Source organism: Maniola jurtina, chromosome Z (assembly GCF_905333055.1).
Source record: "Maniola jurtina chromosome Z, ilManJurt1.1, whole genome shotgun sequence".
NCBI lineage: Eukaryota > Metazoa > Arthropoda > Insecta > Lepidoptera > Nymphalidae > Maniola > Maniola jurtina.
Genome location: NC_060058.1, coordinates 14,430,337 through 14,457,955, shown reverse-complemented (window position 1 = coordinate 14,457,955; position 27,619 = coordinate 14,430,337). Strand labels below are relative to the sequence as shown.

Sequence of the window (27,619 nt, the reverse complement as noted above, 5' to 3'; positions counted from 1 at the left end):
CTTTGACTCTATAATATCCCCGACTGAGAAAGGATTAAATAAGAATTTCAGCCATCGAAGTTGCGTGAAAGTAGCCAACTGAGCTTTCAGTTGCCCACAGCATGTTGTAATGTATTGTTACATTATTGTAACATTTTATGATTTGAAAAAAGCAACTCCTGAGTTTCTTACCAGCTGTGCTCAGCAGAAGCAGCATTCCATGCTGGTAGTAGAGTTACAGATACATAAAATAAATAAAATTTGATTTTGTAATCAATAAAGTATCTATCAACAGTTACCTGTGATGTCATATCTACGTAACCCAGCGCTGAAACCTCGGCACTGGGTGAAGATTGAAGAGATTCTTCGCACGCGTATCACGCCAGACATGGTGGTGACTCTGAAGATGCTTGAAGATTTACAAGCGTTCCAGCACGCCGAAGAGCTAATGGAAGTGGCTGGACAAGCCAGCTCGGAGGCTGGCCTTGAAGCTTTGCTAAAGAAGGTAAAGTTTTTACCTCTTTGTTAACTACTTCCCTGGCGCAGTAAACAAATGATTGAAATGAAATGACATGGCACTCACAAAGAAAGATGTTTTGGAAATTCCAGCCCTAAGAAGTTGATTACCGAATGTGAAAGTTTGTATGAAAGTAAATCTTTGGTAAGGTTATACCTATATATGAAAATTGGTAGCGACTAGCGGTTTGTAACACTTACCTACATTCAAGGCTTTTTATACCAACATTATCATGTGCTGTCCTCAGAATCAATTTAGGAAAAGCTATGCTGTCTAGAAGCGCTTATTTTTTGGATAACTATAAACCCTGCCAATCTTTTGGCACCATCAAACCATTCGCATCTATATGCGAATGGTTTGATGCGACGGCAACCGGGAACTCTCTTACCTGAAAGCTTTCCCTTCCAACTTCTTTTCAAAAGAAAGCTACTTACTTAGTTTTCTTCTGAACACACTTTTGTTATAAATAGGTTGAAGAGATATGGGCGACTTTAGAGTTCCCTGTAATACTACACAAAGATGCTCGTGATGTTTACGTGTTGGGTGGACTAGACGAGATACAAGCTGCGGTTGACGAAAGCAACATTCACGTCAGCACGATACTGAGTTCCCGAAACTGTGGTCCTATACGCAGTCGTGTCGAGGAATGGGCCAAGAACCTCGAATTGTTCGCGCGAACTGTGGTAAGTCTCTCTATGCGTCGTATTCCTCAAAGCTGTTGGTTGTGACTCTTTTCCACCTACAGATAAACAAGGAACCAAAGCTTAATCACACTATATTATAATATTATAAAGGCGAAAGATTGTGGGTATGTATGTGTGTATGTGTGTGTGTATGCTTGTTACACCTTCAAGCATATATTACTGAACGGACTTGGCTGAAATTTAGAAAGGAGATAGATTATAACCTGGATTAGCACATAGGCTACTTTTTGTCCCGAAAAATCAGTGAGTTCCCACGGGATTTTAATAAAAACTATATCCACGCGAACGAAGTCTTTCTCAAAGTGACGCTATTTGTATGTATGTTTGTATCCATGTATGTGTGTTCCACCGCGGTGCCTAAATTACTGGGCTGATTTTGATGAATCAGGTGTCGATCGATTCGTAATTATGGTCCGGCTGGCATAGGTTACATTTTGTACGAAAAAAAATTATGTTATATTCAAAAAGTGGGGGTCTCCAAAATTTTTTTTGCTAATAATTGTATCGAGTGGGATATCCAATGAAAGAGGAAAAATTCTGAGTTCGTACATATAACAATAATAGAATGTTAAAAGCGCCAGAAAACAATTCTATACATCTATCGCAATCTATCGGCAGTTCGCGGGTAGTAGTCCAGTTATAGTGCTGTTTAACTTTATTCCCAAACAGGATGAATGGTATACGTGTCAGCAGACATGGATCTATCTTGAAGTGATTTTCTCAGCACCGGACATTCAACGTCAACTACCCAACGAGACCAGATTGTTTACCATTGTTGACAAATCGTGGAAGGACATCATGCGTAAATTGGCCAAGGTATCTCATCATCATCATTTACTAGACGGATCACTACTAAGCACGGATCTCTTCTCAAAATGAGAGGGGGTTGGTTATGTATAGTCCACCACGCTGGCCAAGTGCAGATTGGTGGCTTCACACACCTTAATACGCATTTCCTCACGACGTTTTCCTTCAATGTTAAAGCACGTGATATTTTATCACTTAAAACGTACGTAACTCCTAAAAGTTATAGGTGCGTACCCGGGGTCAAACCCTCGACCTCCCGAATAGAAGGCCTACGTTTCAACCACTAGATTATCTATCACTGATTAGGTCTTACATTAAGGCCGCGCTTACACAAAAATCAAAATATTTAAGATTTCAAGTGCTAAATTTACCACAATAGGAAAATCTTTCACATAATTGACTTCATAATAGAATTGATTTCATGTTTAAAATAAACCAATTTTTCTTATTGACATTTAATGTATATCATATTTAAAAAGACTATTTTGCTTATTGCGATTTGGAGTGATGTTTATTATTATTTTTATGTTAGATCAAATAAATGGATTGTTACCAAAACTACATAAATAGATTTGTTAAAGAGCATAGTTTATTCTTACCTAAATTTTTAAATGAAGTTATGCTTTATTCAATACAAAAAAATCGTGTTAAACTAGCCATATAATTTGCAAAAATTGGCAACAGTTCTTTTTTTTACTTATTAATAATCCATATTTTAGTTCATTATGTGTCAATAGGACTATATTTCTAATATTTAAATATTTTTTCCAGTAAATCAGATGATTTCTAAGGACAGATTTAGGGCTTCAAAGTTAAGTCTGTTACTGTTTTCATTAAAACTAGGCGCGGGAGATTGATCACTACAAAATAAATAAAATGTTACATTACCTGTCAATACGAAAGATTGATTTATTTTAAACATGTATTCACTTATGTGGAAGTTTTTCCTATGATGGTTAATTTGGAGCTTGAAAACTCGCATTTTTTGGATTAAATGTAAGCGCGCCCTTAACAGAGATTAATAAAAGCCGGAAATAATATAATTATATGATTGGGCAATATAATGGTCAATGGGATCCACTCAATGACAGCTGGATATCGTTGGTTCGGGAGTTACTGAAGTACGTTGAGAGCATTGAATGAATGGTCATTCATATCACGGATTACGGATTCAGTGCTCCCAGCGTACGTTCAAATCTTTTATTGTTTCATTTATTTCATCTTTTCGTATTTTTGTTTGAATAATAATAATTTATCATTAATCATCTACTTAGTATAGTGGCACTGCCGTTCCAATTAGATGTAACAAAAAAACAATTTAAGTAAATATTTACCGAGCTTTCCGAACTTATCCACGTCCACATACTTATTTTATTTATTGAAAAAGTTAGTGTTCTTGTGGGTCTGTTTGTTGCTATTCATGACTAAACCGTAGAACCACCCATTATAATATTGTTACCATTGTTTTTAAATAAAATATTAAAATATTTAATTTTACTTAATTTAGGTGCCCTTGGCAATGCCAGCAGCGACGCAACCAAAGTTGTATGAAGAGTTTGTTCGCAATAATGAAATGCTCGATCAGATTATGAAATGCTTGGAAGCGTATTTGGAAACGAAACGCGTCGCTTTCCCGCGATTTTTCTTCCTTTCCAACGATGAACTACTTGAAATTTTGGCACAGGTAATCCCTCTGTGAAAAAAACGTTAAACTATAAATCTAAACCTTCGCTGATACGAATGTTTAGAAGTTTTCGAAGTGCAGTGTGGGATGACCTCCAACCCGCTGGACTGACGGCCTTAAGGAGGTAACGGGAGGACCGTGTGTGACGCGTTCTTGAGAAGGCCTGTGTCCAGCAGTAGATGCAAACAGGCTGATTGATTGAAACCTTCTGTATGTTCTTTAGGGTTCATTTGCATTCTTAAATTAATTCATACCAATCAATACAAATATTTTAAATGCGAATGAGTTTTTGTCTTTTGTCTTTTCACGGCTCGACCACTGCACCAATCTTGATGTTTAGTAGAGAGCTAGCTTGCATGCTGGAGACGGAATTAACATCCTTTTATCCCGGAATATCAAAATATTATATTTCTCATCAAAACAATCCAAATACTTCCAAACTAAAAGGTGAAAACTGCGAGGTGTTTTTTTTATGGGAACTATAGATTACACAGGGTTTTGAAAACCCTAAATTCACGTGGACAAAATCGCAAGCTTGACTAATCTACACTTAGGTATATCATAAAGAAAGAGTGCGAATTTTGTCACTTTTTATGTGGATGGTAATTTCCAAAACCACATCAGCTATTTTATAATTCTTTCACCATTATGCCAGGTGGACGTAGGCTATAGCTATATTATGTTGTTCAAATTGGACAAGTCAGGGCGGTCCGCTATACCCGCTAGTAATAAATAACTCTTTCCAGACACGAAACCCGCACGCCGTCCAGCCCCATTTACGAAAATGTTTCGACGCGATCGCAAAACTCGAATTCGGTGTCAAACTTCCTGAAAGCGAAATGGAAATTACCGAAGATGGCACCCTCGTCGAACGGGAGATGTCTTTTGCCACCAGAGATGCTTTGCAAGCCCGTTTAGCGAAGACTGCGAAACCGGAGGACTTGACAACTGATATCATTGCTATGCTGTCGCCTGAAGGAGAGAGGGTTAATTTGGGCAAGGTAGGTTCGGGTAATCTTAATACAGAACACTAGCAAAAACAAAGACAAGTGATAGTACTGATTATACTAATAAGAGAGCATAAAAAAAAACTATGAAATAAAAATTAAAAATCCTGTATTCTGAAAAGTTCACAATAAATTGCAAATAAAACATATGATTGACGCTAGAGGTCAACGAAGGTTCTGTAAATAAGCCACTGAAACTCAATACCGTGTCGTAGGTAGAGCATTGACCCAAGTTTTGCACGCTATACCTACAATGCGCGTTTGAAAAAAAAAATATTAAATGACTAAAACTACAAGATCAGGCAAATGGTTATTGACATTGGATTGTGAGTAGTTTAACAATATCGCTCAGTTTTTGCTAGCGTTTTTGTTACACATACATCCTGTATATAAAACACAAACATGTGTCCACACATGTGTTTTACGCACAACAGACGGAAACGTTTAAGTGCGGAAACCAGCCCAGAGAGAAGAAGTGTCCTATGCATAGATAGATTTAGATTTTGAAACTATGCAACCGATTTCATTAGAAAGTTAATAATGAGAAGATGGTTTTAGCGTGATTGCATACGCCGGGTAATTGCTAGTAGGTATAGCATAGTGATACAGTAGTCAAATACTGCATTATTATGCTGAGGCAATATAACCCCTCTAGCTCATACATGAAATCATTTTTGTTTTTGTATTTTCTAGTTTTCGTTTAGTTTTAATTTTGTAGTTTTCATAATCTTTCGTTATTCTTTGCATTGTTCTGTGAGCTAAATAAACTTTTATTGTATATTTTTAAATATATGATTTTCCTTCCGTCTCCAAATCATTCTCAAGTTGAACAGAACTTATGATACCAAGTCAATCAGAACTGCATGAAATTTCCAAGCTACAACGTTTGAACGTTTGTTTCGTTCGGCCTGGAAGATCGATTTTAAAATTAACTTTAAAATTTCTTTATCTAATATAGGGTCTAAAAGCTCGAGGCAATGTAGAAGATTGGCTGGGCAAAGTGGAAGAGGCAATGTTTGCTTCAGTGAAACGTTGTATGAAATACGCTTTGCGAGACTACATGCAGCGCGCACGTGTTGATTGGGTCACTCTACACCCCAACCAGGTATCAAAAAATATGCGTCAGAAATATAGGTACTACATAAATTTTGAGAATGAAGGTACTCGCCATACTGGTTCTACGTGTCGACTTTAAAGTCAAAAGTACGATTTAGTCACTGACATAGGAATAGGACACCGTTCTTTTGACATGACAATAATTGACACATACTTAGATCTAATATGGAGAGTCCTCAAAGAGTCCTTATGCATAAAAAAATAATTCTAACGCGCCATTTTAACTTTATCTATCAAATATCATATCAAAAGTACGATTTTAGTCCTTATTTTAAAGGAGACCGTACTTTTGACATGATAGTTGACCCATAGAGCGAATGGCGCGTGAGAAATCATATTTACTTTAGACTTTACTTACTACTAGCTGATGCCCGCGTCTTCATTCGCATCGATTAAGGTTTTTTAAAAATCCCGTGGGCACTCAATGATTTTCCGGGATAAAAAGTAGCCTATGTCCTAATCCAGGGTATAATCTATCTCCGTTCTATATTTCAGGCAAATCCGTCCAGTAGTTTTTGCGTGAAGGAGTAACAAGCACACACACACACACACACACACACACACACACACACACACACACACACACACACACACACAAACTCGTACATACACACAAACTTTCGCCTTTATAATATTAGTGTGATGTACCTATTTGTGAATGAAGTTACGGGGAAGTGTCAAGCCATGACAGTAAGCATTAAAATATGATTTGATTCAATCTAATTGAATTTCGTAGGTAGTCCTTGCAGTATCTCAAATGATGTGGGCGAAAGGTGTTCACGAAATATTTGATCTGGAGATCCCACTGCGCATTGATACAGGACTATTGAATTATGAGAAAAAATGTATAACTGACCTGAACGATCTCGCTGCGCTTACGAGGAAGGATTTGACCTCCTTGTTCCGAAAAGTACTGTGCGCTCTGATAACGGTCGATGTTCATGCCAGAGACACTATATCGCAAATGGTAGATAAACATGTTCAGAAAGCGTAAGTACACTCTGTAAACATATATGCTCCCATACAGGTCGTTTCACGTATAGACATTGTACCTTTTATCCGTGCAGTAGCAGATTTATCCATCCAAAAGTTGATTAAAAACTAGTTTTTAGGGCTCCGTACCCGAAGATTGCCAACGGGTGCCGAAGGGAGCCATATTACTAAATCTCTGCTGACCAACCGTCTGTCCGTCTGTCTGCCAGCAGGCTGTGAACTCATGAACCTTAATAGCTAGAGAGTTGAATTTTCACAAAATGTGTTCAATATATTAGTAAAATTTAAAAATAGTCGCCACGAAACTTAAAAAAAATTAAAAAGTTTTATTTCTTGTACCTACTATGGTACAACACCCTTTGTGTCCGAATCTGACTGGCACTTGATCGATTTTTATACATGTTACTTTTTATAAGAAATTATTGGGAAATAAAAAGATCTGCGTCTATTATAGTGTTCCTCACTTCCACTATCTAGCACTCATTTAACTGAACAGAAAAGTGAAACCACTGTAATTATTTCAGCGTGGATTTTGAATGGCTCAAAATGATTCGCTATTATTGGGAGGAAGATATTGATAACTGCGTGGCTCGTATGTCTAGCTCTATGTATATTTATGGCCACGAATATTTGGGAGCTGGAGGTAAGACGTTTCTGTCTAAAGTAGGAATATAATTTTACACTACTCTAATCTATCCTAAAAGTATCACCACCAATACATAATATCTTTATAACTCTTGCCTACACATGTACAGCGTAGTATGCCTTAGCGTAGCATAATGAAAACTATTATCAGCTAACCTGTGCCTTAACTTCTACCCTTCTCTACAACATAGCCTAACCTACTACCCGACTCTACACACTGCCCTAGCCTCTACCATATATTTTCTTCTGCACTATGTTAAGTCCTCTACCCCGACCTACCCATACTTGCATTACTCGATGAAAATTTCCAACGGGAATACGTCTTAGGGTCGAAGTTTCAACCGTCAAATCACTTAAACTTAAGGTATTGACTCACAACAATCTTATCAGATGGCACCACGTGTATCTTCAACCATTCACTATGAAGCCTGAATCACGCTAACGAAGTGTTCATCCAAGAAGCCATGTATACAAATCCTAAAATCTATGTCCTACTTTGCACTAACATGACACTGTTATATGCACTTCATTAGTTATATTACATCACTTACATGTCCCAGGTGTGCTAGTCATAACGCCTTTAACGGATCGTTGCTATCTCTGTCTGATGGGAGCTTTACAATTGGACCTTGGGGGCGCCCCGGCTGGTCCTGCGGGAACCGGGAAGACCGAAACCACGAAAGACCTTGCTAAGGCGCTCGCCATACAATGCGTGGTGTTCAACTGCTCAGAAGGTGCCTTTATTTGTTCCTATTATGTTATAGTTTATCGTAGTACGACGATTCCAGTGACCTCAGATGACAATTTAAATTTATTTGGCTCAGAAACAAATGTAACATAAACGTAACAAAACACAATTAGTTATAAAATAAACATTACTGCATGTGCACCTGTTTCCTGAACTAGTAAAAACTGTGTCTCGGAAAACAGGGCTTCCAAAACGGAGAATACAAAACAAAGTAAAGCACAAAGTAAAATAAAGATTTTTTGTGAGTGCTTTGGTACCCGTACTAGGAAAACCTGTGTTACGGGCACCGCAGCCTTCCCACACTGTATTTTTATGATAAGCATAACTTGAATCGACAGACAAGATTAGCTCCAGATAAGTTGCTCTACAAGAGCCAACAGCATAGACATGAAATTTTATGTAACCGGTTTTAAGTTTTACTTGTCATGGCTACTGCACTTAAGGTTGGATCCTGGCTAGTGAACTCCTTACATATTAGCAGCACAGGCATTAAGTTTTGTATACACATTCAATTATGATAACCCATTCTTGTCATGACATGGCTACTGCGCGCAAGGATGGCTTCTAACGAGGGTACTCCTCAGCAGTTAACAGCACACATACGAATAATATGAATGCAATTATTATTTATGAACGTCCGATTTAACATGACGAGACTATTGCCCTTAGGATTTATAAAAATTTGTTTTAAAATATGTTTTTTTTCTGTATTAATCTGTAGCAAATTAAGTTTAGTAATGTTTGATTAAAATTTAAATTAATTGTCTGTTCATTGCGGTAAAGGTTTGGATTACAAAATGATGGGACGATTCTTTTCCGGATTGGCCACCTCGGGCGCATGGTGTTGTTTCGATGAGTTTAATCGCATTGACATCGAGGTGCTTTCTGTGATCGCTCAGCAACTTATTACAATCAGGAATGCCAAGGTTGCTAAGCAGTCCCGGTAAGTTAATGTGGCTAGTTATGTTGCTCACAATCTCTAAACGAAATTGATACGTGCAAATCTAGAGTTAATTAAGTAATGTTAGTTAAGACATTTCGTGTAACAGAATTAGGCACCATATATTGGTATCTCTTCTTATTGCTGAATTTCTCCCTGCAAAAATGGATAGACTAGATTTAAACTTATCAATTTAGTTAAGAGATTGTGAGATACAGCAGAATTACTGATATTTTTTCGGACTCTTTTTATGTTTTTCCTGCGGCACTAAAAAAATCTATTGTAATTCCAATTCTCAAATCTGGTGATAAAGAGTTAGTTTCCAACTACAGACCCATTTCGCTTTTGTCTGTTATTGCTAAAGTGATCGAAAAAGTAGTCAATGCCAGACTAAAGCATTTCCTGGAGTCTAATAAACTACTCTCACCTAATCAATTCGGGTTCAGGGAAAACTGTTCAACGGATGATGCCATACGGGAATTAACTTCTTATATAGTAGGTAACCTTGATGAGGGACGAAAGACTATTGCAGTATATCTGGATCTAGCTAAGGCTTTCGATACTGTATCCGTTCCAATTCTAATTAGGAAACTTGAGTACATTGGTGTACGTGGCCTGCCATTGCAATTATTAAGTGACTATCTCTCTAATAGACAGCAGCATGTAAGAATTGGTCAGTATGCGAGTCAGGAAGAATGCATTAAATTTGGAGTGCCCCAAGGAAGCGTTCTTGGCCCTACATTGTTCCTGATTTACATAAATGATTTATGTAATATGAACTTAACTAATGGAAAGATAGTCTCTTTTGCAGATGACACAGTTTTGCTTTTTAGTGCGAAGTCTTGGCAAGAAGCTAATAATTTAGCTAATCGAGGCCTTAAAATGGTCACCACATGGCTGGATCATAATCTTCTGACGTTAAATTTAGACAAAACCAAATTTATGACCTACAGTATTAAAAATAGATCACAACCGGAGCAGAATTCTGTTTGTATTAAAGCCCATACATGTTCTCAAATAAGTAACTGTTCATGTTACATTATTAAAAGGACAAGCGTTATTAAATACCTTGGTGTATTGATCGATCAGAATCTCAATTGGAAACAGCACATACAAAAATTAAGTTGCAGGATAAGGAAACTTATATATATTTTTAAATTACTCAGGAATGTTTGTTCAACTAAATTACTATTAAGTACTTACTATGCCCTATGTCAGTCTATAATCATTTATGGGATAAAAGCATGGGGTGGTGCTTCCAAAACCACCTTATTAACCATAGAAAGAGCGCAACGCGCCGTACTCAAAGTTATGACCTTTAAAAAATATACTTACCCTACCCACCTTTTATATTCTGAGCTAGAGGTACTTACAGTTCGTAAATTATTTATAAAACACGCGATAATTGCACAACATAAAATTCAACCAGTTCCTGCAATTAGGCGTACAATACATAGAGTGTATAATATCCCTCAACAAAAAACAGGTTTCGCTCAAAAATTCATAAATTATCTAGGACCGAAACTATACAACGCAATAAGCAAAAAGATAATGCTAAAAGATTTTACAAGTAATAAATTGAAAACGCAATTAATAAAATATCTTAATGTTCTAAATTATAACGAAACAGAGGATCTTCTGATTAAAATAGTATGATATTAGTAGTAGTAGTATGACAAACTGCAAACATAAACAACACACAATGCACAATCACACGCAAACACACAAACACACACACGCATACTCTACATATACACACATGCACACATACATATATACCACAAAATTCACGTAAGCGCACACGCACGAAAACCTATAGGCTTAATACTTACTAACAATAACATTACACTACATTACTAATATTTATTACTAGTGATACAGGATAAGAACTCGGTCTCTAAAAACTCATAACTCAATGTACGCACAAAGGAGTGACAGGCAGTTGGATTGCATGATACCTCAGAACAATGCCGCGTGTACGTAACTACAATCACTACCTACCCTCCATTAAAATATATTATTAAGACTTTTTATTTTTATTGGTACACTATGTTTGATTATAACGCTGTTGTATTGGTACGGTTTTGCATGTCCGACCATCAGCGCACCATATTAACACATTTAAATTAAGTTCTTAGGAACGGGAGAAGTCAACCCACTGTAATACAGTGTTTACTAGCACAGGGGTTGTCAAACCTATTCGTATGTTCTTACTAACTTTCTAACATTGTATACCTACTGTTTATAAGGCACATCTACTAACAAATACTTAGTACATAGCAAAATATTGTAAAATAATATTTAGGATAACTATTTGTGCATTGAAATAGTTTAAGAACTAAGAATGAATAAATGATATTGATATTGACTTTGCCGAACTGACGACGGGTTGGCTATCAGTTTATTTATTTTATTTAAAAGTTTAAATTCGTCTATCAGAGGTTTGCCACGACGACAAGTGTCTGGCAATGCATGACGTTATTTTTATTACTATTCATGTACTGTTCCGAAGAAAATATATTAAAAAAAAAAAAATAGACCCTACTAGCGTAATACATAGTTTAGTTATTGACTTATGAGTGGAAAGCTCCCGGGTTAAATTTTCGGTAGAAGCGATAGGAGAGTTTGTATTTTAAAACTGGTCATGAGACTAGTCTGTTGGGAAGCTACGGCCGCAGCTAAGTAGCTTCGGTCGTAGTGTACCAACAGATAAGTTAGTACTTATATCATCAATAAACACGATATGATCAGAAAAGAAATAATCAAATTATGTTCATATTTGACATCTTTCACAGTTTCATGTTTGAAGGGCGTGAAATCAAACTTGTGCGGACATGTGCAGCTTTCATTACTATGAACCCCGGTTATGCGGGCCGAACTGAGTTGCCGGACAATCTGAAAGCACTTTTCCGTCCCATTTCTATGATGGTACCCGATTATGGTAAGGTTTATCATCTTTTTCATTCGTTCTTTGACTCACTGATCCATTAAATCTTTGATAATACCGGAGTACCTACCTACCATGCAAATCATGATTCGTTAATTCCTTAGTTATTAAGTTTGCAACTTTTTGGTTTGTAGAACTGTGAGTTTTTACTACTAAGAAGAGCACCACCACTATTGTTTTGTGCTTATCAGTTGAAAGGCATAATAATTTTGAAATTATATGTATTGTGACATCTCTTTGATGTTTATAATTATTATTTCTCTCTCTATTATGTCGCTCTTATCCCAAATATAGATTTATTTATTGATTGGTTTTCGGTCTGTTTTATCAAAATTTAAGCCTTTTACAATAAGTAACTTTTGCCCACGACTTTGTCTGTAAAGATTACAGTTAGCGTTATTTTGTTTTCTCGGAATACAAAATGCCGATCCACCGGATTTACCTGATGGTAAGACTTCGGCCTCTTATTCGGATCTGAGGTTTGAACCCCAAATTTTTCTAAATTAGGCATGCGCGTTTTAATCAATTAGATATGAGTGTTTTAACCGCGAAAGGAAATATCGTGAGGTAACCTGCTTGGCTCAGAGTAGCTAGCTCTCAATAATGTATTCAAAGATGTGTAAAATCTAGCGGTGATGGGTTAACATGATGATGATGATAAATGTAATATAAGGTATGATCAAAGTTGAATGTACAATATTAAAGTTACTTACATTATTAGCTTTGATTGCGGAAGTGATCCTGTACTCGGAAGGCTTCGAATCCTCAAAAGGACTTGCTAAGAAGATGGTCCAAATGTACAAGTTGTCCAGTGAACAATTATCCAAACAAGATCACTATGACTTTGGGATGAGGGCCGTCAAAAGTGTGCTCGTATGTATAGAGATATTCATTTATCCCACTTCAGGAGGGTATGTAATAAGGCCCGGTATCCACTTAAGCGAAAGGCGTAGATGTGTTTACTGTTTAATATACCATTTGGTCATCAGATTATTATTGATAGATGACACATTGTTTTTTTTTAAATATTCTACACACCTACTACTATTATAAATGCGAAAGTGTGTCTATCTCTCTGTCTGCTAACTTTTTCACGGCCCATCTGTTAAACTGATTTAGACGAAATTTTTTTAAGAGATTAGTTTCATCCCGCGGAAGGAACTAAAGTTTTCATTCCGAAACTTCAACTCACTAAAGTGACTAGCAAACATATAAATTGGAAAAAAAATATATTCTATATATTCTTTGCTTGAGTTGGGTAAAAGATCAAGAAGTGGCAGAAAGTGATAAGGCTGCCTCTGCACACTGCCACTACCTGTTCTTTCTGTTTTCTAGTATTATATTTCTCATGTTAGGTTATGGCCGGGGCTCTAAAACGTGCGAGTCCGGACCAACACGAAGAAAAGACACTGTTATGCGCACTAAACGACAGTAACTTGCCCAAGTTCCTGGCTGCGGATGCCATACTCTTTGCTGGCATCCTCTCAGATTTGTTTCCGGGCGTCGATCTGCCAGTACGAGATTATGGTATCATGGTGGATGCTATCCGTAAGTCATACGCTAACCTTTCAACCAACCTACAGTCAAATAATTAGAAGAAAGTTTTATGTAACAATCCAACATTTATATAAGTATATATTTAAATCTTATATATATTAACCATGGTTACAATTTTTTAATCATTATTTCATACTGTTGCAAATAATAGAGGAGATATTACTGGAAAGAAAACTACAAATAATGGATTGTCAAATACGTAAAGTGATTCAGCTGCACGAGACGATGATTGTCCGGTGGGGAGTGATGCTTGTGGGACCAACTGGAGGTGGCAAAACCGTGGTCTTACATGTTAGTATATTAAAATCTTTTCCATCAATGCGACTACCAACAATGTCTAGATTTGTGAGGCCTTAGACATGAACGTTAAGAAATTCTGAGATCCGGCGCATACCTACGAAATGGAGTGGAGGTGGTCTTTTTGATAACAATTTAAACTCAAGTGTACTTATTTTGATTTATAGTTTAAATCGATTTAATGAAAGCAAATCACGATGGAGACTTATGGGACGCGCGGCGCGCTTTAGTGCAACTATAACTCAATAAATACCTTCTAGGCAAAAGTGAATTTATGAATCTAGGCAAACGCGCTCCAAAAAAGACCTCATCGTTGCTTTTTGCGTCAAGCGCAAGCCTTTATTCTAAGTAACCATAATTGGTTTTAGGTATTAGGAGACACATATACTCGTCTGTACGAGAAAGAAGTGCCAGGTCCTCAGTACCAGGTCGTACACAAATACATCATGAATCCCAAAAGCCTCAGCATAGGAGAGTTGTATGGTGAAGTAAACTTACAAACCCTAGAGTGGCACGACGGTATACTGCCGTTATCTCTCAGGACCGCTGTTCAGGTAGCAGTAACTAAATTAAAAAATCCGAATATACTTATACAGGGTGTTTAGTAATTAGTAAATAATAACGACACGTACCCATGCTACTTTGATCTGATAAATACAATGCTTAAGTATAATGACGAAATAAAATTATAAAAATTTCCATACAAAATTTTAAAAAAAATTATGTCCAAGTTTTCATGACCCTAACGTGCCCTAACTCACTGAGATATTTAAAGATGGCTAACGATCTCAGTGAGTTAGGGCACGTTAGGGTCACGAAAACTTGGCCATAAAAAAAAATTAAAATTTTGTGTGGAAATTTTTATGATTTTATTTCGTCATTATACTTCAGCATTGCATTTATCAGATCAAAGTAGCATGGGTACGTGTCGTCATTATATACTAATTACCAAACACCCTGTATAGGATCTAAAATATACGTAGATTCCACTGACTGTCATTTAACAGGGCTCTCTCCGTCACTCGTTTCATACAATCGTAGTTTCAATTTCATTTGAATATTAAGCAACCAAAGTCCATGAAATTTTGCAGACATATTCTAGAAACTAATATCTGTGTCTGTGGTGTTTTAGATTTTTCTAAAAATGTGTAGTTTTAAAATTACAGGGGCTCAAAGATTTGTATGAAATTGTTTAAGACCGCGTAACTTTGAAACCGAATATTTTAACAGAAATCTGGAAAACCACAGACATAGATATTCGTTTCTAGAATATGTCTGCAAAATTTCATGGACTTTGGTTGCTTAATATTCAAATGAAATTGGAACTACGATTGTATGAAACGAGTGACGGAGAGAGCCCTCTTAAAAGAAAAATATAGAACAAAAATCCCTTACAACCGACCACTAACTGTCATTTAAAAAATAAATATAATCCTGTACAAAATGAGAACTCAGTTAGTTCAGTTGTATTCTCTTCAGATTGTCATGAAACAGGTTATTTTCAGTCCAAGGCTAAATTTATAAACTTTGCTTGCTAACCGAACTTTTAAATGACAGTTATCAGATAGAGCAAATATGGCGTTCCCATGTTACTTTGGACCCATTATAGCACATGCTTCACAAACTTTTCAGTGTGAAACAGCAGACCACCAGTGGTTAATCTGCGATGGTCCGGTAGACGCTGTATGGATCGAGAATATGAACACAGTGCTTGACGATAACAAGATGCTGTGTCTCTCAAACTCCGAGCGCATAAAGCTTACTCCCTACGTGCATATGGTCTTTGAGGTACGTACAAGTTACAGGTATGCACACTATGAATAGGCGTCTATCACGCCTATTCATAGTGTGCATAGTGATGCATTCCTAGTGATTAAGACCAGATTAGACCAGACCAGGCCAGACATCAGACCTGACCAGAGGCCAGTACTGGCCAGATGGCTCTCATGCCATTATCTGTAAAAAGATGGCCTCACTCCTACAGTGCCTTCGTAGCTGTCACAACGGCTTTCTGGGTGCAATAAAGGATAGAATAGACTGCCCGATAACGAAACATTGGGTAGTTGTGGCCAGCGGACGACAAGAATTGCCACGGTAGGCTACTCTATTTATTTACCTAGTACTCACTAACATTAGTAGGTAATATAAGGAATTATTGTTACTAACACATTAACTTTACAAGAATATGGGCTTTCAGTCTGAAATAAAATATTCTTTATTTATTTAATTCATTTAAAACGTTCACTTCCGATTCGTCAGGTCGGGCTATGTCAGTGGTTCGATCGCAGGCAAGCACCTCTACCTTCAGAGCTTCGTTATAAGTAAATAAATATCACTTGCTTTAACAGTGAAGAAAAACACCGTGAGTCAACCTGCACGTCCCAGAGTTCTCACTAACATTTTCACATGTGTGTGCCAACCTTCTCAAAGGTGTGTGAATTTGTTACCAGATATTTAGCCATTTAACGTAGTCCACTTCTATTTTATACTGCATCTCCACTTACCACCAGGTGAGATCGCATGTGATTGCTAACTTGTCATCGAATAGAAAAAAGTTGTGCCATCTCAATTTTTGTAGGTCACCCGGCTTTAACAATATCTCGCCATTAATCTCATATGGACGTTTCATCGCTGCGATTTCTTTGCTTTTTTTCATTTACGTTTCCATCCCTAATTGTCTGTTAGGACGCTTCGCTTAGAAAAAACTCGTTTTAAAGGTTGCTGACTTGGCTCAAGCATCACCAGCTACGGTTTCCCGATGCGGGATGGTGTATATTGACCCGAATGAACTGGGCTACCTGCCGTATGTGCGGTCTTGGCTCAACGAAGCGGTGGAGAAAAATCTGTTCACCCAAGAGAATTGGGAATTTATCTACGAGCTGTTTAAGATGCTAGAAGTCGGAATTGTGCATGTCAATGCAAAGTGTAGTGTTGGTATTAAACAGGTAAGATAAGGAGTATCTCCTAAGTAAGATAAGGAGTATGACAGGTCAAAGCTCATTGAATACGTGAAGAAAAATATCTTCACCCAAGAGAATTGGGACTTTATCTATGAGCTGTTTATGATGCTCGTAGTAGGAATTGTGCTTATCAATACGAAATGTAGAGAGATAAGATAAGAAAGATACCTATATGACTTTTATTAATTTATATTAAGGTAGAATATTTCTTTTTATTAAATGACTATTACTATACTACATAGATACTTGAACGAAAATCGAACCTTATGGGTTTAAATTAAGGAACAAATTTGAAAAACTAAAAACTTCACTTGTGTTGTGGCCGAATATTTTTTTAAGCCAAACGACCGTTTGTGACTATCTAGACACTAGCAATAGTATCTGTAAAAACAGGTGGATATAAGCAAGGTGGCTGCCCTGTGCAGCCTGCTAGGTGCTTTACTGTCAGAGCAAGGTGACCGTTTCGCTGACAAAGCGGCCGTCAAAGTGTACATCGCCCACTGTTTCATCTTTTGCTATGTTTGGAGTATCGGTGGCAACATCCTTGAGATGAACCGTAAACCCTTTGAGGAGCTCATCAAGAGGCAGTTCGAGACTTTTGAGGAAGCAGAATTGTGAGTATCTAAACGGCTGATTATTGATTAATATCGCTTAGGTATGAAAAGGTACGAAAAAAACCGTTATTTTACATCTCTATACAAATTGTAAAATTGTAATTTACGTTTCACATTTTTAGGTGAAACTTAACCGGTTTTAGAAAATAGTTCCAATCAGTAGCCGAGTAGTAGTTGCCCGCGAGTTTATGAATAATCTCGTGGCACAAAAATCTATGTCCGTCCCTGAGACGTTAGCTATCTGCATATAAAATTTTATTATAATCGGTTAAATGAGTGGACCTTGAAAAGCTAGCACACAACAGACATACATTCGCGTATCTCAAACAAAAATCGTGTGCTACGAAGCTGTCAAAATTAATATGACACTGGGCATCAAATTGTAAACAAAATAAGGTGCAGTCCGAAAATGTTGTATGTTGGGATTAACCCGTCCCAATCATAAACAAACCTATGTTTTCGCGGACTACTCTATCAACGCCCACTGACTTTTTGTCTTTGTTATTTGTATGGGATTGCGTAACAAAGAGAGGCCTATATCAACTCTCTCTGTAGATAGAACCTCGATGTCGTTGATAGACACAGTATATAAGATCCTAGTGATTGTAAAATTTTAACTTTTTATTGAGTTTTGTTGGTTAAAATTCACCTGAGAATCAATCTAGTATTGTGCCTACGAAGCAAGCTACGATTACACTTAACTTAAAAAAATGCATTCTAGCTATCCGCAAGGCTTCAATTTCTTCGACATGTTTATGGACACAAAGCAGCGCAAGCTGAAAGTGTGGGCGGAGATCATACCGCAATTTATATACGATTGCAATAGGCCCTTCTTCGAAACTCTCGTGCCAACTATTGACACCGTCCGCTATGGATACCTCTTTGAAAAACTTCTTTCTGTTGGAAAACCTGTCATGTTCACCGGAAATACTGGTAAGCTTATTATTTCTCGTTCACTCTTATGTTCTATGAAAATGTACCTAATACTTGTAAGACAATTACTATCATTTTATTGAAAGAATTTTAAAATAAGTAATTGTTAAAGAATTTTCTGCAGTGCGAAAGTAAATTCAATAAAAAAATTGGTTGTCTGTAAAGTCGGTTTACTGACGATAGTTGAACGCCAACAAAGGCCGATTGTGCTTCTTTGTCGCTCGTTCCGTGCTCTCGCTTGCACTTCAAGCCTTACATGGAACGCCTCAGAGCGAGGTAACGCCGCATGAGTCATGTTTTTTCGTGCGTGCAGTCGGCTCTATCGAATTATAAGACGTTGTCACGTCAAAAAATAAAAGATTCATCACATGAGAGTTTCAAACGTAATATTTTTTGCTTCAAACTCCCGTTTAGAGTTTTGTCTTTACAGGTGTTGGGAAAACATGCATTGCTGCCGAAATTTTAAAGAAAATGTCATCAGCGGGCGTATTTATTCCTGTCATACTAAACTTTTCTGCGCAAACCAGTAGTCCTCGTACACAGGTTACTAATAAAATTAATTTCTACACTTTTTATTGAATATTTTTATCTTGTAAGACGTTTTGCCTTCTATATAAATTTTTTCACAAATTAAATTACGTGTAGGTAATTAGACGACAGGGCAAACTAGAAATCGAATTAGGCTCAAAAAATTAGTATGCTCATTGCTCATACAAAAACACGTGCAAAGGTAATAAGGCTAAATATTTTGAGGGTTACTGAAAAGAGCAATCGACAAGTCTAGTTCAAGTTTTGTTTATAGGAACAGCATTTCTGTTATTTATGATCCTCTTAGAAAAGAAACAATTTACTTTTACTATACAGAAATACTTGTAATTGCCTGTAAATTATTTTAGGAAGTGATAGAGTTACGTCTTGATAAAAGGCCTAGAAAAGCAATAGGCGCACCACTTGGGAAGAAAGTCATAATTTTCATAGATGACGTTAATATGCCACGCCTCGATGTATACGGAGCCCAGCCTACTATCGAGTTGCTTCGGTTTGTAAAATATTCCATCCATAGCTTATTTTAAACTACTTATTATACATGGTGTAACCAGAACGCTAGCAAAACTTAGCGTTATTACTATACTACCTAAACACAATCCAAGGCCAATAAACTTAATAAATACATTGCCTTATTTTGTAGTTTTAGCGGTTTCGTATTTTCAAACCCGCAATGTATAGCGTGCAAAATTCGAGTCAATACCCCACTTACGACACGGCATTGACTCCGAGTGGCCTACTTACGCAACGTTCGTTGACCTCTAGCGGCAGTATCATGTTTTATCTATACTTATAATAAAACTGTAACTGAACGATTTCTGTACATTAAATATTATCGATATAGACCCCAAAACAATTTTTTTTTTTTAGAATTTTTGTCTGTCTGTCTGTCTGTGCCCGCATCACGCGAAAAGTACTAAACGGATTTAAATGAAACTTAGTACAGTGTTAGCTGATACTCCGGGTTAACACATAGGGTAGTTTTATAGCCTAAAAATTTTGAGAGGAAGCCTGTTACTACTTAGAAAATTAGTAGATAGTCATACGGCCATTGGGTTGTGATGATAAAATTGTTGCACGCTTTCACAGGCAATTCCTCGATTTTGGTGGTCTTTATGATCGCGACAAGCTATATTGGAAGGAGATTTTAGACGTCGTGTTATCCTGCGCATGTGCTCCGCCCGGAGGTGGACGTAACCCGCTAACTGCACGTTTTGTTCGCCATTTTGCTATGTTCTACATTTCAGCACCTAATTCTGATGCTATGAAGACTATATTTAAGGTAATAAACTATGGTAAATCATCTGCCCCATCTTCTGTCTTATATATTTTGAACAGTAAAATACTTTAGTGATCGATGGATCGAAGTATGAATCGATGGAAAGCATAATACTTTACAACAATTGAAACAGTTTGAAAGATTTACGTGCGTACTCAGTACCTAAGAATGACTTTTGAAAAAGCTGTTGATACCTATTGTAAATAAATTCATTTAACCCGTTTTGGTAGAACGCATCAGCCAATCGAACTTCACGCGCGTGAATGACTAGCGCAAAATCTAGCAAATATACAATTTAATAAATAACTTACTTATAGGCGTTGATTTAGGTATGTTTTTTAAATATCTTAAGAAGTTTATTATTTTAGGAATAAAAATTATTCAATATTCTTCTCTGGGCAGTGTTTAAGCTTTGTGCCAAATTTTGTTGAAATTTGTTAAGCGTAAAAAAAATAACTAAGTAGCGACGCGTTGCGAGCTGAGTCCCTGTGAAAAAGAAAGCCGGATAGGTAACTTGTCGGGATTACGTCGATTAACCACGTGAGTACAGCCGACATATCTACATATATTTATAAATTACTAAAACAAACAGATTTCCGGTTTGCGGATTTAAAATTACGAGTATATTTTAAAAGACTATAATTTTACAGGCAATCCTATCCGGACACATGGAAGACTTCGTGACCGAAGTGTCCGTTTTGGGTGAGCCAATAGTTAACGCGGCAGTAGAGGTTTACTTAAAGATTTGCGCGGAGCTGCTACCGACGCCCACGAAGTCTCACTACGTGTTCAACTTGAGGGATCTATCCAAGTCTATGCAAGGGGTGTTACAGGCTAATGCCGCCTACATGCGTGCTCCACAAGGCATGTTGAGGTAAGGGGAATATTAGTCATTTAACATGGCTAATATTCTTTAAAAAAAATCGGTTCAATTCAAAGACAACTTTCATCTTCTTGTATACTGATATTGTTAAGATTTAACACGCGCAATACTGCAGCTGTTTTCAGGTAGGTGTTGCAGTAAATTGCTTCGTGTGGTCATGAAGTCATAATTGACTAAATCGCCTGGAATCAAATAATTTTCCGTGTAAGCGCGCCTTTAAGCAATCGCATAACTTCCGAACTTCTTACTTACCCCCGTTTTCATCTTCCGTCGCCCAAAGACTATATGGCAGTGTTGAATAAAGATTTATTGACTGAGATGGATTATGTTCAAGATTGAACACAAAATCCTCATTATTATGTGATAAGATTCGTCATCTAACAACGTTTTTGTTTCCTTATTTATGGATCTTATATTATATTTGTCCCAAAACTTTGATCTGAACTTTACAAATAAGTAGTACTTAATTTTAAAAAAAAAAACGCTTTCAGATTGTTCTATCACGAATGCCTTCGAGTTTTCCATGATCGTTTAATCAATATAGAAGATAAGAGCTACTTCTACCATCTGATGAGTACTGTGTGCCAAAAGAACTTCCAGCAACCCATCCTAGATATTCCGGACACGCCAATCATTGAACAACCTCCGCTCCTACTCTTCGGTGATTTCATGAACTCCGCAATTCCTAAAGAAAATAGGCAGTACCAAGAAATACCAGATATTGAAAAGCTTATGATAGTTTTAAAGGTAAATTTATCAGATTTGGATTCGTTTGACGAGTCGTTTTGATACGTTGTCTGATTTTTTAACCCCCGACCCAAAAAGAGGGGTGTTATAAGTTTGACGTGTGTATCTGTGTATCTGTGTGTCTGTGTATCTGTGTATCTGTATATCTGTGTATCTGTGTATCTGTGTATCTGTGTACCTGTGTATCTGTGTATCTGTCTGTGGCATCGTAGCGCCTAAACGAATGAACCGATTTTAATTTAGTTTTTTTTGTTTGAAAGGTGGCTTGATCGAGAGTGTTCCTAGCTATAATCTAAAAAAATTGGTTCAGCCGTTTAAGAGTTATCAGCTCTTTTCTAGTTTTCTTGTAGAAAAGAAGGTTAGATAACCGTTAGGTTCATAATATTATGTCAATAGACAAATGTCAAGCTGTCAAGATGGACGTTGCCTAAATACATAATTATTTATTTGAAAATGATGTTTTGGAAAACTCAAATACTTTGGATCGTCGGGGGTGTTATAAATTTTTAATTTACACTTGTACTATATTTATCGCTACCTATCGGCAGTTCACGGGTAGTAGCCGGGTTTGAGTGCTGTTTAACTTTATCTTGTCAATTTCAACCACCATACGCATAGCTAAATAGACTCCTGCGGTAGTAGAGCGGCGCGGGAGGGTGACAGCTGTTGTGAGTAATTGTCACAAGTTGATGAATCAGTGAACTCTCTTGTCATGATATCACACCCCTCCCGCATCGCTCCACTATCGTAGGAACTTACTCAATTATGTATTACGCCTGTAGATAAATGTATAAATAAATCATTTAATCATTTATACATGCATTCCAATATTTTAACATAATTTATAACAATAACAATTACAGTAAATGTTTAATTATTATTTTACAATGTCAATATTGGAACCCCGTTGGGGCACAGCAATTTTAGCAGAGAGACGGCGCTGTATTAATCGTCAAAGTAATCGTTTATTTCATAATAGGCTTTTTCGATTAAAAATGTTTTTAATGAATTGATGAACGCTATATTGTTCTCGATTGCTTTAATGTGGTCAGGATGATGCTTTAATGTAGTCTGGATCTATATAATTAGGAATACCTAGAAGAGTACAATTCCATGGCACGTACTGAGATGCATCTGGTACTCTTCCGTGACGCGGTGGAGCATGTGGTTCGTGTGGCGCGCGTGTTCCGTGCGGAAAGGGGACACTGCCTCATGGTCGGTCCCGGCGGCTCCGGCAGAAGATCCGTTGCCACGCTTGCTGGACACGTGAATGAATGCAAGTTAGTAACTTTTCATCATCATCAATATCAACCGATAGGCTTCCATTGCCAGACTTATGTCTCTTGTAAAGATTTCGCCTGAATCCATCGGCTTCCTGCGAGTTTGATGTCATCAATCCACTTAGTAGGGGGTCTACCAATACCGCGTCTTCTGGTGTGAGCTCGCCAGTTCAGGACTTGGGGTCCCAACGTTTATCGGTTTTTCGAACTATATGCCATTTTAGCTTTGTAACGACTTCGTTGAGCTATTTATCATTCCATAGCTGAGTATAGCTTCTGAGCTTCTAAGAATAGCTGAGAATAGCTTCTTTTATTTGGTCTGGCCGAAATCTTGGTCTATGTCCGCGGGGTCTCTTTCCTTTGATATTAGTATTACCAGTGTCTATGAGTCTTCAACGAGTCAACCTAATAAAAACCTTTTAAGAAGGGAAACATGTTGGCAGATGTATGGGCATGGAGATAAAACGCAACTACGATACGCCGGAATTCCACGATGACTTACGCGGCATGTACATGCGCGCGGGCGTTGCGGGCGAGGATACCGTGTTCCTCTTCACCGATACGCAGATCACCAAGGAGGAGTTCCTGGAGGACATAAATAATATGCTCAACTCAGGTTTCAATTTAATTATCTATCTGTCCATACTCCTGTTCTGGTCACAAGCTTTGATACTTGGTTGGTTTGTCCTTTAATCACGTCGCGGAGCAACAGATCGACGTGATTTTTCGTATGGGCATAGTTTAAGACCTGGAGAGTAATATGGGCTACTTTTTATCCCGGAAAATCAATAGGTTCCCACGGGATTTTTAAAAACCTAAATCCACGCGAATATACTCGTGGGCGGCAGCTAGTAATTTATAAAATTTAATGTTATTAAGATTTAGTGTAGTCTACCTCTGGACCAAAATGCGTTTATGTATTGAAGCGAAGAATGAGTTGTTTTAAGAGTTTGAACATTGAGATATTGTTTTCTATAGCCCTTCATTTACAAAAAGGGCGCCATAATAATTGTCCTACTGTAGACAACAATTACTTCTGTAATTCACAAGATATTTACAATACTGTACTTACAACAATGGTTCAACCAGACGAGGTATATCGCCTCGTTCTTGTGCGGAACGAAATAAGACTTCTGGAGCACGTCGCTCGACGGCAGTTGACCAGGGTCTCCGGGAGAATAAGGCTCTCGGAAATCCGCTAGAGCTGCAGGATTTTCGAATTGTTCCAAATTTGATTTGTTTGTTCCAACTGACAGCTGTGTAACAGTTTTCTTAATAGTTGTCTGCCAGCCAGCCGACGTCATCAGCGATTAGAGGTTGAATGCCTCTACACTACCTACTAAAAATAATGGAATACCGGTAAAGAAGGTACCTACTTCTTATTTATTTTTGAATAGGTGAAGTACCAAATCTGTTCGAGGGAGACTCGTATGAGCAAGTGCAGACGGGTTGTCGTGGTGAGGCAGCTAAAGCAGGTGTTAATCCGGGTGACCGCGATGCAGTCTACTATTACTTCATCAACCGAGTAAGGGGCAAACTGCATCTGTGCATTTGTATGAGCCCGGTTGGCGAAGCGTTCAGGTATTTCTATTTCAAGTCACTCAAGTTTTGTAGGTGCAGTACCTCAAAAGGAAAATTGGAACCTTTACAGGATCACTTCGTTGTCTGTCTTTCTGTCTGTCCGTCTGACATGTCTGTAAAGAAAACCTATAGAGTACATCCCGTTGACCTAGAATCATGTTTGTCAGGTAGGTAGGTTTTGTAGCACAAGTAAAGGAAAAAATCCGAAAACCGTGAATTTATGGTTACATCGAAAAAAAAAATTGGAATGTGTTCATGAAGAAATAATTAGTATTTTCAATTTTCAATGTAAGATAACTAACTATACGAAGTGGGGTACCATATGAAAGGGCCGGTAGGGTGGTAGCTAGCCCCGGGCGAACCCAATCGCCAGACATAGATAAATAAAATAAAGTTTGATCCATCCAACATTTGTTTTCTACTTTGTAGACGAAGATGCCGTATGTTTCCATCTCTTGTCAATTGCTGCACCATCGATTGGTTCACCAAATGGCCACCAGAGGCTTTGCGATCAGTGGCCCATCAGTGTTTACAACCACTAGAAAACGTCGATATAATAGAAAAAATATCCACCGTCGCTGTTTCTATGCATGAGGTTAGTTCTATCTCTAGGGTAGGTATATTCCTAGTGGGGCTGTCACATAAATACTAGTTAGTAGAGGGCTAGAATAGTGACATTTGCCCCGTTGGAAGACCTAGGTCTTTCTTGGTGGAGTCGCAGGGAGCGCTTAATTTAGACGGCGTGGAAGCAGCATGTGGAAGTTCCTACAAGAGACCTATGTCCAGGTGTGGACCTCTATCGGTTTTTTTTCTTACCATAAAGCTCCATTATATCATGGCAGCTTTATTGTTACTACCATCTAGCCTATGGGCTAGTAAGTAATATAATTCTAACTTAAATTTCTACTTATGAATAATTTCTAAACCTAATTTACAATCCATTAACTGTCCTTGTATTCTAATATGCTTACAGTTCACTATGTTATTGTGACCTATTTCTATCGGTTGACGATGACGATTTTACAGTAGGTATTACTTTACATCGATCAAAGCTGTCAGGGCAACTCATTCCCGAGCTTTAGTATCATTCAAATAATCTTTTATATTCATAATACTTGTAGGTACTAGGATTTTTCAATAAGTTTGCGTTTTATAAAAGCTTTGATCTTGTTGAAAGGCATTGCACCACTCTTCAATATGTCTTCTGGGAGCTTATTGTAATTGCCAATAAATGAATCGCTAAGTTTACAGTAGATGCAAGTATTACAGGTTTATTTTTGTTCCTATAGTGTTTAAATGATGTCAGGCACTTTTTTAGAGTTCCACACCTCAAAAGGAAAACAAGGAAGAAATATATAACGTATATTATGAGATCACATCGACTGTCTGTCTCTCCGTCCATCCATCCGTTCATTCAACCGTCCTTCTGGCTGTCCATTTGTCTGTCTGTCTGTCTGTCTGTCAGCGAGCTGTATCCCGTGAACCGAATTCAAAAGGTAGATAGTTGAAATTTTTCGAGAAGGTTTTTTCTATTGCCGCTATAACAACAAATTATAAAAATTTCAAAATGGCCGCTTGTACGATGGTACGGAACCCTTCCTTTGCGAGTCCAACTCGCGCTTGACCGGTTTTTATATACATATTAGGTTGATAGATGGGATAAATCATTGGATGTGTCATCAGGACGTGGATATCTACGACGAGATGCATCGCTACCTACACGACACCGAGCAGTTAAACCTTGAATTACTAAAAGCTCTACCTAGTTATGCTCGATGAGAAGCTGCAGAATATATTTCTTTGTCGCGACTGATAAAATACCACAAGAAAGACACGAAAAGTTTTCTATATTTTTTAAAAACTCGCAATGTTTATTCGCCAATTAAACATTTGACCGAAGCTAAAGGTCAACGAACGTAGCGTAGATAATGCCGCAGAGTCAATGAAGCATCGTAGGCAGGGCATTGACTCCAGTTTTGCACGCTATACATTGTGGTTTTGACAAAACTAAATCATGTAGGTAGGTACCTATATAATATTATAACTAGCTTTTGCTCGGTGCGCGAGCTGCTAAAGCAGCTCGCGTGACGTGGTAAGGTTAATTTTATTATATAAAACCAAATTGATTTATTAAGATACAAAATTCACCCCGAAAACACCATAAAACGACACCCACATCGATTTTTTTCTTAAAAAATGCATGTCCGCCATCTTGGATTTCAAAATAAATGTCGTTATCAAAATCAGCACCGTGAAAAACTCTGAAAACGACATCCATATCATTTATACACACCAAAAACGGGGTAGTTGAGGTTAATAAAGTAGGGTGCGTGGGTGCGCGGACCACTAAAGTGGTCCGCGAGCATGCAGAGTTTGTTCCGCCGAGTAGACCTTCGGACCCTGATCATCTTTTGCCAAGAAACCACTCTTCCATCTTTTATAGCCTCCGAGATAGACACCGACGAAATTTGTACGGCGGCCATCTTGTTTTTCCAAAATTTTCCACTTTTTCTATTAATCGTTTAGTACATTCTTCAAAGATTGCGAGTTTCAACGAAATCGGTTGGAAAACAAAAGAGTTGCAAAAATCACGTCGGCCGCCATCTTGTTTTTCTGAAATGTCATAATTTTCCCCTACTCATATCGCACATCCGAACATATCTCCCATACATCAATGTATCGTTTTCCGTCTCTTTCTAGGAGAATGAGACATTCATAATCGCCATACAAAATGTATGGAAAAATAAATTCCGCCATTTTGAATTTTTTTTCTATTCATCGAGTAGACCTTTGGATCCTGATTCTCTTTTGCCAAGAAACCTCACTTCCATCTTTTATACCCTCCGAGCTGGACA

At 37.6% G+C, this 27,619-nt stretch overlaps 1 protein-coding gene across 1 annotated transcript in view; it reads left to right on the top strand.

The window, feature by feature from the left end:
• LOC123880242 (dynein axonemal heavy chain 6) overlaps positions 1-27,619 on the top strand; it is an 84,583-nt gene that overhangs the window by 11,280 nt on the left and 45,684 nt on the right. Inside the window, exons 15-42 of the mRNA XM_045928239.1 lie at positions 275-484; positions 967-1,179; positions 1,870-2,016; positions 3,515-3,691; positions 4,438-4,692; positions 5,657-5,803; positions 6,551-6,804; positions 7,332-7,450; positions 8,013-8,186; positions 8,984-9,143; positions 11,936-12,081; positions 12,809-12,960; positions 13,443-13,635; positions 13,796-13,935; positions 14,310-14,495; positions 15,574-15,729; positions 16,659-16,886; positions 17,295-17,515; positions 18,237-18,448; positions 18,879-18,991; positions 19,345-19,487; positions 20,084-20,276; positions 20,924-21,147; positions 21,648-21,903; positions 22,993-23,183; positions 23,627-23,799; positions 24,581-24,764; positions 25,194-25,359. Of these exons, the coding sequence (XP_045784195.1) occupies positions 275-484; positions 967-1,179; positions 1,870-2,016; positions 3,515-3,691; positions 4,438-4,692; positions 5,657-5,803; positions 6,551-6,804; positions 7,332-7,450; positions 8,013-8,186; positions 8,984-9,143; positions 11,936-12,081; positions 12,809-12,960; positions 13,443-13,635; positions 13,796-13,935; positions 14,310-14,495; positions 15,574-15,729; positions 16,659-16,886; positions 17,295-17,515; positions 18,237-18,448; positions 18,879-18,991; positions 19,345-19,487; positions 20,084-20,276; positions 20,924-21,147; positions 21,648-21,903; positions 22,993-23,183; positions 23,627-23,799; positions 24,581-24,764; positions 25,194-25,359 (5,133 nt within the window). The remainder of the gene's footprint in view (positions 1-274; positions 485-966; positions 1,180-1,869; positions 2,017-3,514; positions 3,692-4,437; positions 4,693-5,656; positions 5,804-6,550; positions 6,805-7,331; positions 7,451-8,012; positions 8,187-8,983; positions 9,144-11,935; positions 12,082-12,808; positions 12,961-13,442; positions 13,636-13,795; positions 13,936-14,309; positions 14,496-15,573; positions 15,730-16,658; positions 16,887-17,294; positions 17,516-18,236; positions 18,449-18,878; positions 18,992-19,344; positions 19,488-20,083; positions 20,277-20,923; positions 21,148-21,647; positions 21,904-22,992; positions 23,184-23,626; positions 23,800-24,580; positions 24,765-25,193; positions 25,360-27,619) is intronic.